This window comes from Macrobrachium rosenbergii, chromosome 4 (genome assembly GCF_040412425.1).
Source record: "Macrobrachium rosenbergii isolate ZJJX-2024 chromosome 4, ASM4041242v1, whole genome shotgun sequence".
Classification (NCBI taxonomy): Eukaryota; Metazoa; Arthropoda; class Malacostraca; order Decapoda; family Palaemonidae; genus Macrobrachium; species Macrobrachium rosenbergii.
Genome location: NC_089744.1, coordinates 74,404,637 through 74,421,152, shown reverse-complemented (window position 1 = coordinate 74,421,152; position 16,516 = coordinate 74,404,637). Strand labels below are relative to the sequence as shown.

Here is a 16,516-nt window from a genome sequence, read left to right as displayed (position 1 = left end):
AATCCTGAATTTTCATGTATACGAGAACATGCAAAAGAAATGCAAATATGACATAAACTACAAAGATTTTTAAAATTATAGGCAAACTCTAACGAGACAATATTTAGCAATCTTGAAAACACTCTTTATCAAACAACTAGTTCCACAGTTAAACACCAGTCTTCCTCAACACCTCTGTATCTCTCGTGAGTTTAAGTCAAAGCTGAACCCGGCCCGAATAGTCACTCGGTCTGTGCCTTCAGCACCATATGGTAGGTACTCCTCCCTATCCTTTGTACTTTACTTTTATATTATTTGTATATATGTATAAATTTTTTTTTTTTACTTAATTTTTAGTCGCGTTTTTATTTTAACTTTTAACTTCTATTTTTATAGCTTGAAAATGGGACTTTAGTCCTGAAACGTCAAATAACAATAAAGTACCTCGAAAAGGAATAATGGAATGATCCTTCACCCTAACCTGCTGATGTCTACCAGTTGATAGAACCCCCTCTCAATCCTCACTATATATATATATATATATATATATATATATATATATATATATATATATATATATATATATATATATATATATATATATATAATGTATGTATACTATGAGTTACAAGCACACATCCACTGTTGGCTTCATGCTCTCTCTTGCATGCCAGTGTACATGATATCTTAAGTCACTATTCCATGAGATATATATAACTGTTGATGTAACTGTGAGTTAAATAAGAAACTGAAGCCATTTTATACTTCTCCAAGAGCCATTATTATTATTATTATTATTATTATTATTATTATTATTATTATTATTATTATTATTATTATTATTATTATTCGAAGGAAGAAGACCCTCTTTGAGGCAAGTTTTGTTGAATAAAATGGCTGCATTTTGCGAATTGATTTTATACTGAGTTTTCTCAATTCTTCTAATAATTCGCTTTTCCTGCACATCAACATTAGTCAATAATTGTCCAATGTTTATATTTCGATGGATGAAACAGCGTATTTCTTACAGAAGAAATTCTTTATTTTAAAGTGTAAAGTCCCCGCTCAATAGGTTTTCTGTGGTGAACCTCCCGTTTTCTGCGGTGCCCTTCCCACAAGCCTAGGTCACGCTAAATAGCCACATTTTTATCTATGTAAATACGTATCTATTACTGATTTATTTATGCCTGTTTATGTTGTACATGCGTCAGAACATTATTGTGTCAATTCTTGTAATTTTACTGTTCATGTCATTTGTATTTACCTGTCCTGTGTCACATCGAGAACAATTGACCTCGGGTCACCTGTATCCTATTGTATGCCTTTGTATGACGTCCGCACACCGCTTTATAAGGCGACCTGCTTTCCCAATAAACCAGCAGTACATGTCCACCTGCTCATTATTTTGCACCTCTTACAGTGGTGACCTCCCGGAGTGGTTCCCGAAGCCATTAGCAGACTCATACGGCGACCTAGTCTTGGCTTCATGAACTACCCCACGCCCCTAACGGCCTAAATACAGCACTCTAACAAAGCGTTCGGGCGTCCAGACTCTTGTCGGCAGATCACCAGCATCATTAGCGGACCCACACGGCGTGCTCCCACGCGCGTATTGACGCGAGTATAACCCACTCCAAGTAAGAGTGTAGTAGTGAGTATGGACGCAGGCATTCCCTCCCACATACAAATAACCACAAACTTCGCGGACTCAGATATCTCCCTCACGCACAACCCGCCCGCGCCCTCCCCCATGTCAAGGCTCACGCGCTCCTCCACGCCGGTACCCGCTTCCCGCACACTGCCTACCCTGATGGACCAAACAAGGTCCGCCCTCACCATAAAGCTGCTGCCCTTCACGCACGGCAACCCGTCATCATGGCTCTACAGGGTCGAGGGGCAGTTCATGCTGGCGGGACTCACCGACGAGGTGCTGCAGGCAGACGCCGTGATCAACGCCCTCCCTGAAGAGGTCTACAGGAAGCTAGCCGTGGTTCCCGTCACCTCTGAAAAGCTAAAGACTTCGGCTTTTGAGACCTGCTCCCTGCCAGTCTCCGAGAGGGCTGCCCGCTCCTTTGACCTTGTAAACAACCCTCGACACGACCAGAACCTCCAAGAGACTTGGAGTGTGATCCAAGACCTCATCCTGCCCGGAAAGGGTGCCAGCGGCAGGCAGTGGGAGATAAGCCTGTCAAGGGAGATCTTCCTCCGTCAGCTCCTCCCGGAGGTTCGGGCCCAGATCCTCGAGCCTTATAGAGTGCCGCTCGACGACCTGATCAGGACTGCACAGCAGCTCACGGTCTCCATGAGGGCAGCGAAGCAGGCATCCACGCCAGCACACCCCATCAACTCCCTCCAGCCGGAGGAAGCACGGAGAAGGAGATAAGCTCCATCACCAGGAGACAGCCAACCTCCCACCACAAGAAGCAACAACCGGGTCCTTGCTACTACCACCAGCGGTACGGCAAGGACGCCCTGAACTGTCAACCCCCCTGCTCCTTTGCCCATCCAAAAAACGGGGGAGGCGGTGGCCAACAGCACATGCCGCCTTGGCAGCAGAGGAACCCAGGAGCCCAAAACCAGTAGGGTTTTATGTCCGCGACACCATCTCCGGCAGGATGATGCTGGTCAACACTGGAGCCGTACGTTCAGTGTTCCTGCCATCCAGAGAGGACTGCAAATGCCCGCTGGACCCAGCTGCCTCCCTGACAGCCGCCAGTGGGACCCCCATCCTCTCCTACAGCACCAAGCTCCTGTCGATCTCGATCCTTGGCCGGAGGTACAGTTGGAACTTCGTAGTTGCGGACTTCCTCGCCCACTTCAGCCTGGCAGTCGACATCGGTCGGAAGCGCCTGTTGGACACCGACTCCTGCCAGTCCCTTCCCCTGGCGATGGGCCCAAGCGCGCCCGCCATCTTCTCCGTCACCCCACACAGTACACCCAGCTGCTGAAGGAGTTCCCCAACGTCTTCAAGCCCGAACTATGTCAGGTGCCCGGGGCCCCTGCAAAGCACGGAATCTACCACCACATTAAAACAAAGGGCCCCCCAATGCACACAAAGTTCGGAGGCTCTCCCCTCGGCGCCTTCAGGAGCCAAGGACGCTTTCGCCAAGATGCAGCGTATGGGCATATGCAGGAAGGCCTCCAGCCCATGGGCCTCTCCCCTCCTTATGGTGCAGAAACCGGACGGCTCCTGGAGATCCTGCAGCAACTATAGGTGGCTCAACCTCGCAACTAAACCAGATCATTACCCCCTTCCAAACATGCAGGATCTCACAGCCTCTTTCACCAGGACCCCAACACCCCCTCCAGCTGATGACGGATGCCAGCAATGTCTCCTGTGGGGCTGTCCTGGAGCAGGTCGTCGCCGGAGGCCCCCAACCCATCACCCTCTTCAGCAGGAAGTTCAGCCCCGCAAAGTCACGCTACAGCACCTTCGACAGGGAACTATGCGCAATGTATCGGGTGGCACGTTACTTCAAGATCCTCCTGGAGGGTACGCCCCACATAATCTGGACAGATCACCAGCCGCTGGTCCACGCCTTCACAAAGCAGGGGGACACATGGTCTTCCAGGCAGCAGTGGCATCTCGCGGCCATCGCGGAGTTCACCTGCACAATCAAATACCTCCCCGGCAGGAAGAACCCGTAGCAGACGCCCTCTCGGGATCGAGCTCAACACGGTACAGCTTGGGATCGACTACGGGGACCTCGCCCAGGAGCAGACCACCGACCCAGGGACTCCAGCCTACCGCAGAGCCATCACGTCGCTCAGGTGGAAGGACGTGCCCCTCACCCTGGGGGCCCAACACTGCTGTGCGACGTAAGCACCGGCCAACCCCACCCACTGGTACCCGCCTCGTGCCGCCGTCTGGTGTTCGACGTTATCCACGGGCTGTCCCACCCCTCCAGCTGGACGATGGCCAAGCTGTTGGCAGAGAAATTCGTCTGGCACGGTATACGGAAGGACGCAACAGCCTGGGCAAGACAGTGCATCCGGTGCCAGACCAGCAAGGTGGGGCGGCACACTGAGTTGGGGATGGGCGAGTTTCCCCAGCTGGGGAGGCGGTTCGGACACATCCATGTAGATGTGGTAGGCCCCCTTCCCCCATCAGGCGGGGCCAGATATCTCCTGACGCGATTGTCGACCGCTCCACCAGGTGGCCTGAAGTGACGCCCATGCAGGAAGCCACCGCCAGTGCGTGCACTGAGGTCTTCCTTTCTAGCTGGATCAGCCGGTTCGGTATCCAGGACCACATAACCACCGACAGGGGTCCTGCCTTCCTGTCCGAGCTGTGGTCCGCCCTGGCACACCTGCTGGGGACCTCTCACTGCAGCACCACCACCTACAACCCCGCAGCCAACGGATTGGTGGAGAGATTCCACAGGTCCCTGAAAGCGTCCCTCATGGCCCGCTGCACCGCCAAGGATTGGAAGTGCCAGCTGCCTTGGGTCCTCCTCGGGCTGAGGGCCGTGCCCAGAGCCAACAGCGACCCATCCGCAGCAGAAGAAGTGTATGGGGAGCCCTTCGTAGTCCCGGGCGAACTCAGCAAGGGGGATCACCACAACCTGACAGTCCAGAGGCTCCGTGACACGGTCGGGAAGTTCGCCCCCTGCCAGCGGACGTATACCGATAGGATGTCACCTTTCACACCTCCCGGCCTGTCCTCCACCGCCCACGTCTTCGTCAGGAACGAAGCCATCCGCCCACCCTTAACCAGGCTCTACAGGGGGCCCTTCTGCGTGCTGGAGAGAAACGCCAAAGCATTCCGGTTGGCCACACACGGGAAGGACTGGGTGTCTGTAGACCGCCTCAAGCCCACCCTGTTGGAGGGGACGTCGACAACACCACGCAGCACCCTCCGCAGCACCGTCGCTCCGCAGCCAGCCCAACCAAAAGGAAGTCGTGTGGCCGCCCCCGGAAGCATCCAGGCAGCGCCACAGACAGCCGCTCCCGCTCACACTGCACCCCCCACCTGACCCGCGCAGAGCCGCGGCACTCGCCAGCAGCCCAGCAGATACCTAGTGTGATCAGACGTTACCTACGTCTTTGGGGGCATGCGAGTATTGTAAAGTCCCCGCTCAACTGGTTCTGTGGTGAACCTCCCGTTTTCTGCAGTGCCTTTCCCACAAGCCTAGGTCACACTAAATAGCCACATTTTTATCTATGTAAATAAGTATCTATTACCGATTTATTTATGCCTGTTTACGTTGTTCATGCGTCAGAACATTATTGTGTCAATTCTTGTAATTTTACTTTTCATGTCATTTGTATTTACCTGTCCTGTGTCACATCGAGAACAATTGACCTCGGGTCACCTGTATCCTATTGCATGCCTTTGTATGACGTCCGCACGCCGCTTTATAAGGCGACCTGCTTTCCCAATAAACCAGCAGTACATGTCCACCTGCTCATTATCTTGCACGTCTTACAAAAGTATTACAGCAGGTTACTGAAACATGGTATGTAAACCCGTAGATTGTCTTAGTGGTATTTCAGTGGTATTTCTTCTTTTTTCTTTTTCTGACGTCTGTCTGCTTCAGTAACCTGCTGTAATGCTTTAAAATGAAGACTTTCTTCTGTAAGAAATACCCTGTTTCATGAATCCAAATATGAACATTGGTCAATTATTATTATTATTATTATTATTATTATTATTATTATTATTATTATTATTATTATTATTATTATTATTATTGTTATTCAGGTATGAACACTATTCATATGGAGCAAAGAATGTTATTATTATTATTATTATTATTATTATTATTATTATTATTATTATTATTATTCAGAAGATGAACCCTATTTCTAGGAACCAGCCCACAGAGGCCATTGACTTTAAATTCAAAACTTGCAAAGAATATTAAGGTGTTCATTAGGAAGAAGAAAGAGGAGGTAAAGGGAAATACAGAAAGAAGATATCTCACTTATTAAAAAAGAAAAAATAAATTGATAAATAATGAAATTAATAACTAGGGTAAAATGAGAAGCAAGAACATTTTTGACTGAAAACTGTTTTTCAGTGTAGGTCTTTCTGTCCACACACATCGGTGTTGGTGTTAAAGGATTAGTTTGTGTTTTGTCTTTTTTCAACACGGCTCCCTGTGACTCAAAATTCCATTGCAGTCGCCAATGAAATAAAAATTTATCACGGAGATGACAAGTCACAAATGGAATCAGCTGGAAATGGATGTTCCATAGAAAAAAACTAACAGGGGGAAAAAACAGGCATATAAATCTACCGGACGTGATTCTTCTTCTTCTTCTTCTTCTTCTTCTGTCTTCTTCTTCTATCAGAGGAAAAAAGAGATTGGGAAATATTTGGGGTCCACTCGACGGGGAAGTAAATATATATATATATATTGTCTTTGTCGCCTTGCTAAAACAATTTCCTCGACTGTATAGAAATGTAGGTGAGACGGGAAATCTGATCAAGTTCGGCTCGGAGAATGATGAAGGTGGATCCTGTGACGAGCAGAGAAGGGTCTTGCTGGTAGAGAAAAATGGTTCTTTCTATAAAATTCCATATCTATGTAAACTTCCATATGTTTGTATTAACCTGTTCGTTAACTTAAAGAAAAACTATTATGAAGAGAATATCTAACATTCTTTCCCTTTTAATGTGGGAATGGACCACATTTCGAAATTATTATTATTAAAAAAATTATTATTATTATTATTATTATTATTATTATTATTATTATTATTATTATTATTATTATTCAGAAGATAAACCCCATATTCATGTGGAACATGCCTACAGGAGCCGCTGACTTGAAATTCAAGCTTCCAAAGAATATTAAGGTGTTCATTTGGAAGAAGTTAAAGAAGATAATAGGAAAAACAGAAAGAAGAGATGGGCTATCAAAAAAAAAAGTAAGAATAAAATAAAGTAACAACTTAATGAATAATTAGATAAATAAAAAATAAATTAGTAAAATACAAGGCAAATTGTTGTAGGGTATTAATGCATTGCATCTCCGCTTGAACTTTTAAGGTTCTAATTGCACAACATCCTCGGAAGGGAGGCTGTTTCTCGGTCCAACGGTGTGAGGAATAAAGGACCTCTGGAACTGAGAAGTTCGATTTACTCAGTGAAAAAAGCTGTACATGTTATTTATGGTTAGATGCCCGACGTCTTGTCAGTATAAAAAGGTGTGTGATGTATTTACAATCATACTCTCACTCTCCTGGATTCGATACAGCAGGGAGAAATATAACAGCCTGTAGTGTTCCTTGATCGTTTTTATTTTCCTTTCAAAATGGCACTGCCGTTTGTATGAGAAAGTGTTTTAAATCACGCGAAGAAATTTTAAACAAGACGAGATTATGAGTACACACAAGATATACATAAAATTCAGAATTATTTACTGTAATTTCACTTTGAGGCTTGGACATTCTTAATTTTTGACCAAAGATATAATAAAACAAATCTGATTTTGAAGGTAAATATTACTTTTTTTTCAGGAGATAAACCCAAATGTAACAAGCTTCCAAAGAATATGGTGTTAATTTAACAGATATTACAAGAGATCAAAGGAAATGCAGAAAGAAAACAAGTAAGAAATGCGCCGAAGTTTCTTCGGCACAGTCGAGCTTCTTACACCGTATAAACAAGAACCCCGACAATAAATCTATCTTTCGGTGGTCTCGGTATAATGCTGTATGAAACTTAACCACGGCCCGGTGGTTGCCTATCCTATATCGTTGCTAGAAACACGATTATGGCTAACTTTAACCTTAAATAAAATAAAAACTACTGAGGCTAGAGGGCTGCAATTTTGTTTTGTTTGATGACTGAAGGGTGAATGATCAACATACCAATTTGCAGCCCTCTAGCCTCAGTAGTTTTTAAGATCTGCGGGTGGCAGAAAAGTGCGGACGGACAGACGAAGCCGGCACAATAGTTTTCTTTTCAGAAAAAAAAACGTGAAAGTAACTCGCATGCCAATGTATGTATTTTGTTTATGCATAATCTCTCTTGAAGTAATTACTTCATAGACTTGTCATAGAGATCATTTTCAAAACACCACTTCGTGATAATGACAAAAAAAAAATTCGCCTTAGACAGACAAATCAGAAGACCTGGGAAAAGACAATAATCATTAATTTTACGGAAATTATTCTCTGGTCCCACCTGCAATGCAGTTATTCATTTGTGCTTTGATATGGGAAAGAGCCAGACAGCTAGAGAGAGAGAGAGAGAGAGAGAGGCTGACTAACTGACCCTCACTCATTATTGGAGATGAACTTTGAAAGGTCATGTCAAAAGATTGTATGGTATTGCGTTTTTTAGTGGAGCGGGTAACTACAAAAAAAAAAAAAAAAAAAAAAAATAGGGGAAAAGTGCAAATGGTGATACAAGCATGAAACTTGGTTCAACTATTCTTCTTGTCCCTTGGTCTCATTATCAACCTCCGGCCACCCAGAATTTTGCCATTTTCCAAGGTTTTCAAAATGGCGTCCTATGGATATTTCAATATTGGTATTTAATTGATTAATCACATTCAGATCCCTAAGTCACTCCCAGTTTATATTAAAATATTAAAAACAAGCTTTTATATATGTAGACACATCATTTCTCTGCATAGAAATATCCAAGATGGTTGTCACTATATCAAAAATGTCCGCCAAAATGCCAAAAATTGGTGCTTAAGCTCATATATGAGGCTAAAGGTTGGGTAATACATGGATTTGGGGTAACTTCAGCCTGATCAGTTCATTTTTTGTAGATTAGAAATCAATTAATCCACAGTTAATTCATTTTCATCCTCATTTACAAAAAAAATGGGTAATAAAGCTTAATGTTAAAGTGTAATAGTGTAGTGTCAGTGTACCACCAGGGCACACTGGTTGACACTATAGCCGTGAAACTCAGCATGTCGTTCAGTGCTAGGTAATGGCAGAGATTTGTTATTAGTTTCCCAAATGCTGTTTAGTTAGCCCCTCTTCAGAGTTAAACAGCTGCACCTGAATTGACAGGATGTGCCAGCGCGGGAGAGCCGAGCCAAGGAAGATGGGGCTTTAGTCTTCTATATGGTGGACAGATCACACAGGAATTAAATAGCATTGGATGAATGATCGGGCTAGGGGTAGGATTATGACATATCTGAGCCTAGTTGTAGCCCATATCTGAAAGAGTTTATATGTTATATATGTGGTAAAAGGACAAACCCTCGGCCTATAGAACAAAAGCAATGGCAGGACAATCTTGGAAGTCAACGTCTTTCCTGAAGGGAGATAGTACGACTAACTGGAAGCTTTGTTGCTTGTGCCAAGAGGACACACGTGAAAGACTAGTTGATGCATCTGGTGCTGGCTATGTTACCCTTGCTACAAACATTCCTGAATTCTATAAGTTAAATGCAGTTCCTTTACCATTTCATCCCAAAAGGCTTGATGAAGATGATGGAATTCTGCAGACCTTTGAAAATAACAAAGCAACATATCATGAATCATGTATGCTGAAGTTCAAAACAACAAAACTAGAAAGGAAAAGGAAGTCATTGTGTAAGACAAAAGAAGAAGATGATGCCCCATCAGCAAAATTCACACGAAGAAGATGCAGAAGAATCTAAGACTGAGAAAGAAGGAATATGCTTTATTTGTGACCAACCAGCACCAATCAAAGATTTACGATTGGCCATGACATTGCCTTTACATGAAAAGCTCCAACGATGTGCCACCAACCTACTAGATGAGAAACTTCTGGCCAAGCTTAGTGCTGGAGATATTTCTCAGGACCATATGTATCACCCATCTTGTCTGACAGGTGTGTACAACAGGGAAAGGGCCTGGCTAAATTATAGAGCTGTACATAAGAGACAAGCAGTTGACTATTTTACAATGGTAGAACTTTATGATTTGTACAAACAAAGACTGGAACAGCTAAATGTTGATGCTTCCTTTGTGCACCGAACACAGTTGAAAGAACAGATACTTGCCCGCATCCCAGAACTGGAGGACTTTAAAAAGGGAAGAGAAATTTGGTTTGCCTACAAAAGGAAAATGGGAGAAGCCCTAGCCACGGCATGTGACTACAATGATGCACTAATCGTGGCCAAAGCAGCTAAGATATTGAGGAAACAGATGCTTGAACATGAGATAGAATTTGATGGAACCGTAACAGCAGACACTAGAAGAGAATCGGTGCCACAAAGTTTGTTGGAATTTGTAAGTGTGCTACAAAACGGTGGCGATATAAAATCCCAACTTAAATATGGAACGTCATCTACTGATCTAGCTTTAGCACAACTTTTGCACTTCAACTGTCGAAAGAATCCAGCACCTTCAACATTCTCCAGACATTCCAAGTCAAGAGTACCTCCGTTTCCAGTATATATTGGTCTCCTGGTCTTTGCAAAAACCAGGAAGTGTTAATTAATTGATACATTCCATCACCATGGAATCAGCATCAGCTATGATGGGGTTCTGGAATTGACTAAAGGGTTAGGAGAAGCAGTTGTAACAAGGGCTGTGGAGGAAGAAGTAGTTTGTCCCACTACACTAAGAAAAGGGCTCTTCACAACTTGTGCTGTTGACAATCTGGACCATAATCCAAGTGCCACAACTGCACAAACATCCTTCCATGGGACAGGCATATCTTTGTTTCAGCATCCGAGCACTGATGAAAAGGGTGAGGACAGAAACTTGGCCCAAATCATCCAAAGTGGAACAAAGTAAAAAAAAAAAGTACCTTCTCTTCCTGAATATTACACAAATGTACCTCCTGCTCACTTTAAACATGAAAATCCCCTCCCTTCATCCAGTGGAAGTGCAGGACACCATAAGTGTGGCTGCAAAAGGGAATGCCATGGCAGGTGCAAGTGCTACAAATCTGGACATAGCTGCACAGCTCTCTGCAGCTGCACTTGCTAAAAATAACTGATACACAAAACATATTGGTTTCTCTCAGGAGATACATACTTTTTTTATCTTTGCCGGCCATTTGGAAATATGGTGTTCATATGGTAGCCATATAGGAAAGATGGGTTCACTTTATCTCTTCATGAGAGTAAGAATGCCAAAATACAAATTCTCAATCATGGACAGTATGCAACTTTTATAGGCTTATGAAATGAAAACATTTGAAATATACAGCAAATTTGCCGCCATTTTGGAAAAGTGTCAGCCATCTTGGAAATAGCCAAATATTGGGGATAATAAGAGTTCTGTTGCCAAATCTGTTGCTTGTATCACCATTTGCACTTTTTTCCTATTATCCCGCTCCACTATTTAGTTTTCTGTAAAAGAAAACTATTGTGCCGGCATTGTCTGCACTTTTCTCTCCGCACTGAGACCTTAAATACCACTTTTTCTGTCCGCACTCAGATCTTAAAAACCACTTTTTCTGTCTGCACTCAGATCTTAAAAACCACTGAGGCTAGAGGGCTGCAAATTGGTATGTTGATCATCCACCCTCCAGTCATCAAACACACCAAATTGCAGCCATCTAGCCGCAGTAGTTTTTATTTTATTTAAGGTTAAATTTAGCCATAATCGTGCATCTGGCAACGATATAGGACAGGCCACCACCGGCCCATGGCTAAAGTTTTATGGGCCGCGGCTCATACAGCATTGTACCGAGACCACAGAAAGATAGAAATATTTTCGGTGGCCTTGATTACACGGTGTACAGAAAACTCGATTGCGCCGAAGAGACCTCGGCGCATTTTTTACTTGTTTATAAGTAATATAAAGAAAAACGTATCTATTCGGCAGAGTTTAATCATTTTTGGATCGTGGTTTTTCAGCATGCTAAAATCAGGGAAATACATTCAGTGCCCCAAATATATTTACCTAATGTTGCGATGCTGCACGAAGCTAAAGGCGTTGGGGGGTAGGGGGGGAGGTTCTCTCTGCTAAATATATATAATAATATATTCGCTCCATTCCAAGTGGAAAGAGCAGATGAAGACATCAGCATCAGGGTAACATCAAAGACCTGCTTCCATGATTCCAGCGGCTTATCAGAACGTGAACCTGATTCCAGGAATTAGGTAAGAGGGCGATTCCAGTCTTGATTATTTTTAATTACGGAATATTTCAATGGTAAGAAGACATACCATTTTTTTTTTTTTTTGGCGCTGCAATAGAAAACGGTGTTAGGGGGAAACTATGCGAAAGGATTACTTTAAAGAGGAAATATCACAGATACGGTTCATATACTGTATCAGCATTCGAGTAATTCTCATATATGATATGTATATAAAAGTAATCCTATACAATAAATTACAATATAAATATATGTATATATATATATATATATATATATATATATATAATATAATCATCATATATATATATATATATATATATATGTGTGTGTGTGTGTGTGTGTTTACATATATATATATATAATATATATATATATATATATATATATATATATATATATATATATATATATATATATATATATATATATATATATATATATATATATATATATATATATATGTGTGTGTGTGTGTGTGTGTGTGTGTGTGTGTATATATATATATGTATATATATATATATATATATATATATATATATATATATATATATATATATATATATATATATATATATATATATACTATATATATATATATATATATATATACACATACATATATATATAGTATGTATATATGTATGTGTTACAGCAAGTTTAATGAAACCATGGATTTCACGAAATCCCTGAAATTTTCTGGGAATTCGTGAAATCACCAATTCACTTAGGAGCATTTGATCCCCTAGGGGCTAGTTCTAAACACGGCGAAACAGTGTAGATGAATCACTATTTCGGCATGTTTAGTACTAGCCCCTCGAAGATCAGATGTCCCTAAGTGAATTGGTGATTTCACAATTCCTGAAATTTTCTGGGATTTCAGGGAAATCCTGGTTTCACAGTGTTATATATAACATATATATATATATATATATATATATATATATATATATATATATATATATATATATATATATATATATATATATATATATATATATATATACATATATATATATATATATATATATATATATGCATATATGTATATACATATACATATACTTTACATATATACAGTATTATGTGTGTAGGTCCAAATGAACGTCCATAGTTTTGTTATAATCAAGGCCACCGAAAATAGATCTATCTTTCGGTGGTCTCAGTATAATGCTGTATGAGCCGCGTCCGTGAAATTTTAACTACGGTCCGATAGTGGCCTGTCCTTTATCGTTGCCAGATGCACGATTATGGATAACTTTAACCTTAAATAAACTAAAAACTACTGAGGGCTAGAGGGCTGCAATTTGGTATGTTTGATGATTGGAGGGTGGAGGATCAACATATCAATTTGCAGCCCTCTAGCCTCGGTAGTTTTTAAGATCTGAGAGTGGGCAGAAAAAATGCGAACGCACAGACAAAGCCGGCACAATAGTTTACATTTACAGAAAACTAAAACTGTACTTTCCAAATAAACCATAATAATCCGATCCACTCATCACTAAGGGCAGTTTCAGAAACTCTATTATTTTGTGAGTAATTCATTAAGGAATAAATGGGAAAAGATAATACTCATTAGTCTTACGGAAATTACTCTCTGGTCCACCTTCAATGCAATTATTTATTTTTGCTTCGTTTTGGGAAAGAGCCAAACAGCAAGGGAGAGAGAGAGAGAGAGAGAGAGAGAGAGAGAGAGAGAGAGAGAGAGAGAGAGAGAGAACAACTCGTTAACCCTCACTCATTCTTGAGGAGAACTTTGAAAGGCCATGTCTAAAGATTGTAGAATATTACCTTTTTATAATTAATATGAATAAGAATGTATTAACCGCCTGAGTTTGATCATTTTAAAATAATTTTCTTTTTAAATATGGTTGATCTTTAATAAATATTTCTCCCAAAAACTAAAAGAAAATCCAAACATAAAGAAAATTCATATAAAACTGTGGAGGGTAGAATAATTTCAACATTATTTTTTTCAGTGTTGGTTTCTGATATGCGTACACGCATGCATTAATAAAAAAATAAATTTGATAAAAATATGCACAAGTTATATGGTATTCAATAAAATGCCAAAAATCTATGCAAATCGGTTAAGTTCTTTGAATAATCCATATCTTTGGTGTAACTGGGCCGAATATTCCAAATTTTTTTAAGTAATAGCCGACATGTGTTCACAAACATTTAGCAAATATAAATGAATTTGGTAAAAATCTGTGGAAGCTAGATCATTTCTGATGAAATGTAGAAACTGTCAAAAACTTTGAGGGGGTCTGAAATGCTATTACTCACTTGTCATTGTCAAGGTAATCTGACATATCATTTGTTTCCCTTCTGCGGTTGTCAAGTTAATATATATTACCTATTGATTTTGGTAACGTAAGCATTAAATCTATAATCTTTTGTTTTGGTAAGAAATGCTTAAAAAGATTTCTAAGATTAACGTTAATGTGATCATCAATACCACCACAAACTCCCACAATGCACTTGGCTGTTTGGGCTAAAGATCCTCCCATTCGGAAAATCACTTTTTCCTGCCGAATTTCTCTGGGATGGGACAGCCACCTTCCTTTGAAAGCCAACGATCCCTTTCCCCTGATATATGGTTGCACTAAATCATTTTTCCTTTCCGGTAGCTTTTGCAAAAGGATATGGTTAAAGGATGTAATCTCGAGGTTCTTATGCCGTAACAGTATCCTTAGACTCTTTCTGTGGCTAAATATGAATGTCTTTTTTATTTATTTATTTTTTTTTTTAATTCTTTGCATGGTTAGGTATGGCTGTCATGCTCTTATGTAAGTGCACTTTTCGGAATAATATTTTCGGGTTCCTGTGCCATGAGATCCTGTGATTCTTTCTGTAACTAAATATGACTGTCTTACTTTTTTTTTTTTACATAAATGTGCTTTTTATGATTAAACAAACATGATGCTCATGAGGTAAAGGAATACAGTAAAGGAACAGAGAATTTCCAGTTCTTGGAAAGACTACACATCATTTTTGGAGCATCAAAGCCTCCCCTCAGGAGCGGCTCATTTTTACGTTCCTTTTAAGAGACGTTATCCAAGTATTTCCTGTCGTTTACAATATTTTTACGGGAAATACAATGATAAATTTTGAAGCTTGCGGACGCACAACACACATACTTAAACACACACACAAACAAACACACACACATACAAAAAACAAGTCAAGGTGAAGCCAAAAGAATCAGTAAATTAGAGATATTGCATTTATTATTCATAAAAGACATTAATTTGTTGGACTTAAGTAGTATAGAACACAAAGACAGCCAGTTTGTTAATGCATTTTATCTTCACCATAGGAGGAATTAGTGCCGTCAGTGCACCTCCCGCGGTACACTGTAGGTATTATTAGGTATTATTACTTAAGGTTCTCTGCAGCGTCCCTTCCTTAGGCCCCTACCTGCAACCCCTCTCTTTCTTTTTACTGTACCGCTTTTCATATTCTCTTTCTTCCATCTTACTTTCCTCAACCCTCTCCAAGCAATTGTTTCATAGTGCAACTGCTTTAAGGTTTTCCTTCTGTTACACCTGTCACACCTTTTACTCTCAATTCCTTGTCAGCGCTGAATGATCTCATAGATCCCGGCGCTTGGCCTTTGGCCTAAATCTTATGTTCCATGCCATGCACTCTATCTTCAGACTGATAACAGACTCGCCTCGTGAAAAGACGCAAGTTATATTATTCAGAAAACATTGAAAGATAAGTGATACGATGGATTAATCACACTGATTGACCCTTGACTTTGTAACTCCCTCAGAGAATGAGTAATATTACAAAATGTGAATTTTACAACGAAGGCAATATTATTTCTTCTTTCCGGAATCTCTCAGCATTGAATCATGGTAATATTCAAACAGTGATGGAATGTTTGTATACATAGATAAGATGGCGATGAGAAAATAAACAAGTAAAAAATGCGCCGAATTTTTTTCGGCACAATCAAGTTTTCTGTACAGCGTATAATGTTGTAGGAAACTCTCAGCCACGGCCCATGAAATCCTCAGCCGCGGCTCCATGAAACTTTCAACCACGACTCGGTGGTGGCTTGTGTTGTTGGCACAATAGCGGTGCCAGACGCACGATCTTGGCTAACTTTAACCTTAAAAAAATGAAAACTACTGAGGCTAGAAGGCTACAATTTGGTATGTTTGATGATTGGAGGGTGGATGATCAACATACCAATTTGCAGCCCTCTAGCCTCATTGGTTTTTAAGATCTGAGGATGGACGGAAGAAGTGCGGACTGAAAAAGTGCGGACTGAAAAGGTGCGGACAGAAAAAAGTGCGGACGGACAGGCAAAGCCATCTAAATAGTTTTCTTTACAGACAACTAAAAGAAGAATCTTCCGAGAGAACAACACAAGACAGGGTGTGCCAGAAATTCATTTACAAAGGAAAGGTTTCAATCATTATCGTGATCGAAAGAGGAACAATACTCCTTATACTTCTGCAGCGAAATACTGATGGAGATAGTGAAGGTCCATTTAATCATTATTGTTTGTTTTAAAAAAATGAACCC

The 16,516-nt window shown here is 41.0% G+C and overlaps 1 protein-coding gene across 1 annotated transcript; it reads left to right on the top strand.

The window, feature by feature from the left end:
• Positions 1-4,382: 4,382 nt before the first annotated feature.
• LOC136838026 (uncharacterized) lies at positions 4,383-4,955 on the top strand. The gene has a single exon (XM_067102891.1). The coding sequence runs from the start codon at positions 4,383-4,385 to the stop codon at positions 4,953-4,955; it is 573 nt and encodes a 190-aa protein (XP_066958992.1).
• Positions 4,956-16,516: the final 11,561 nt, after the last annotated feature.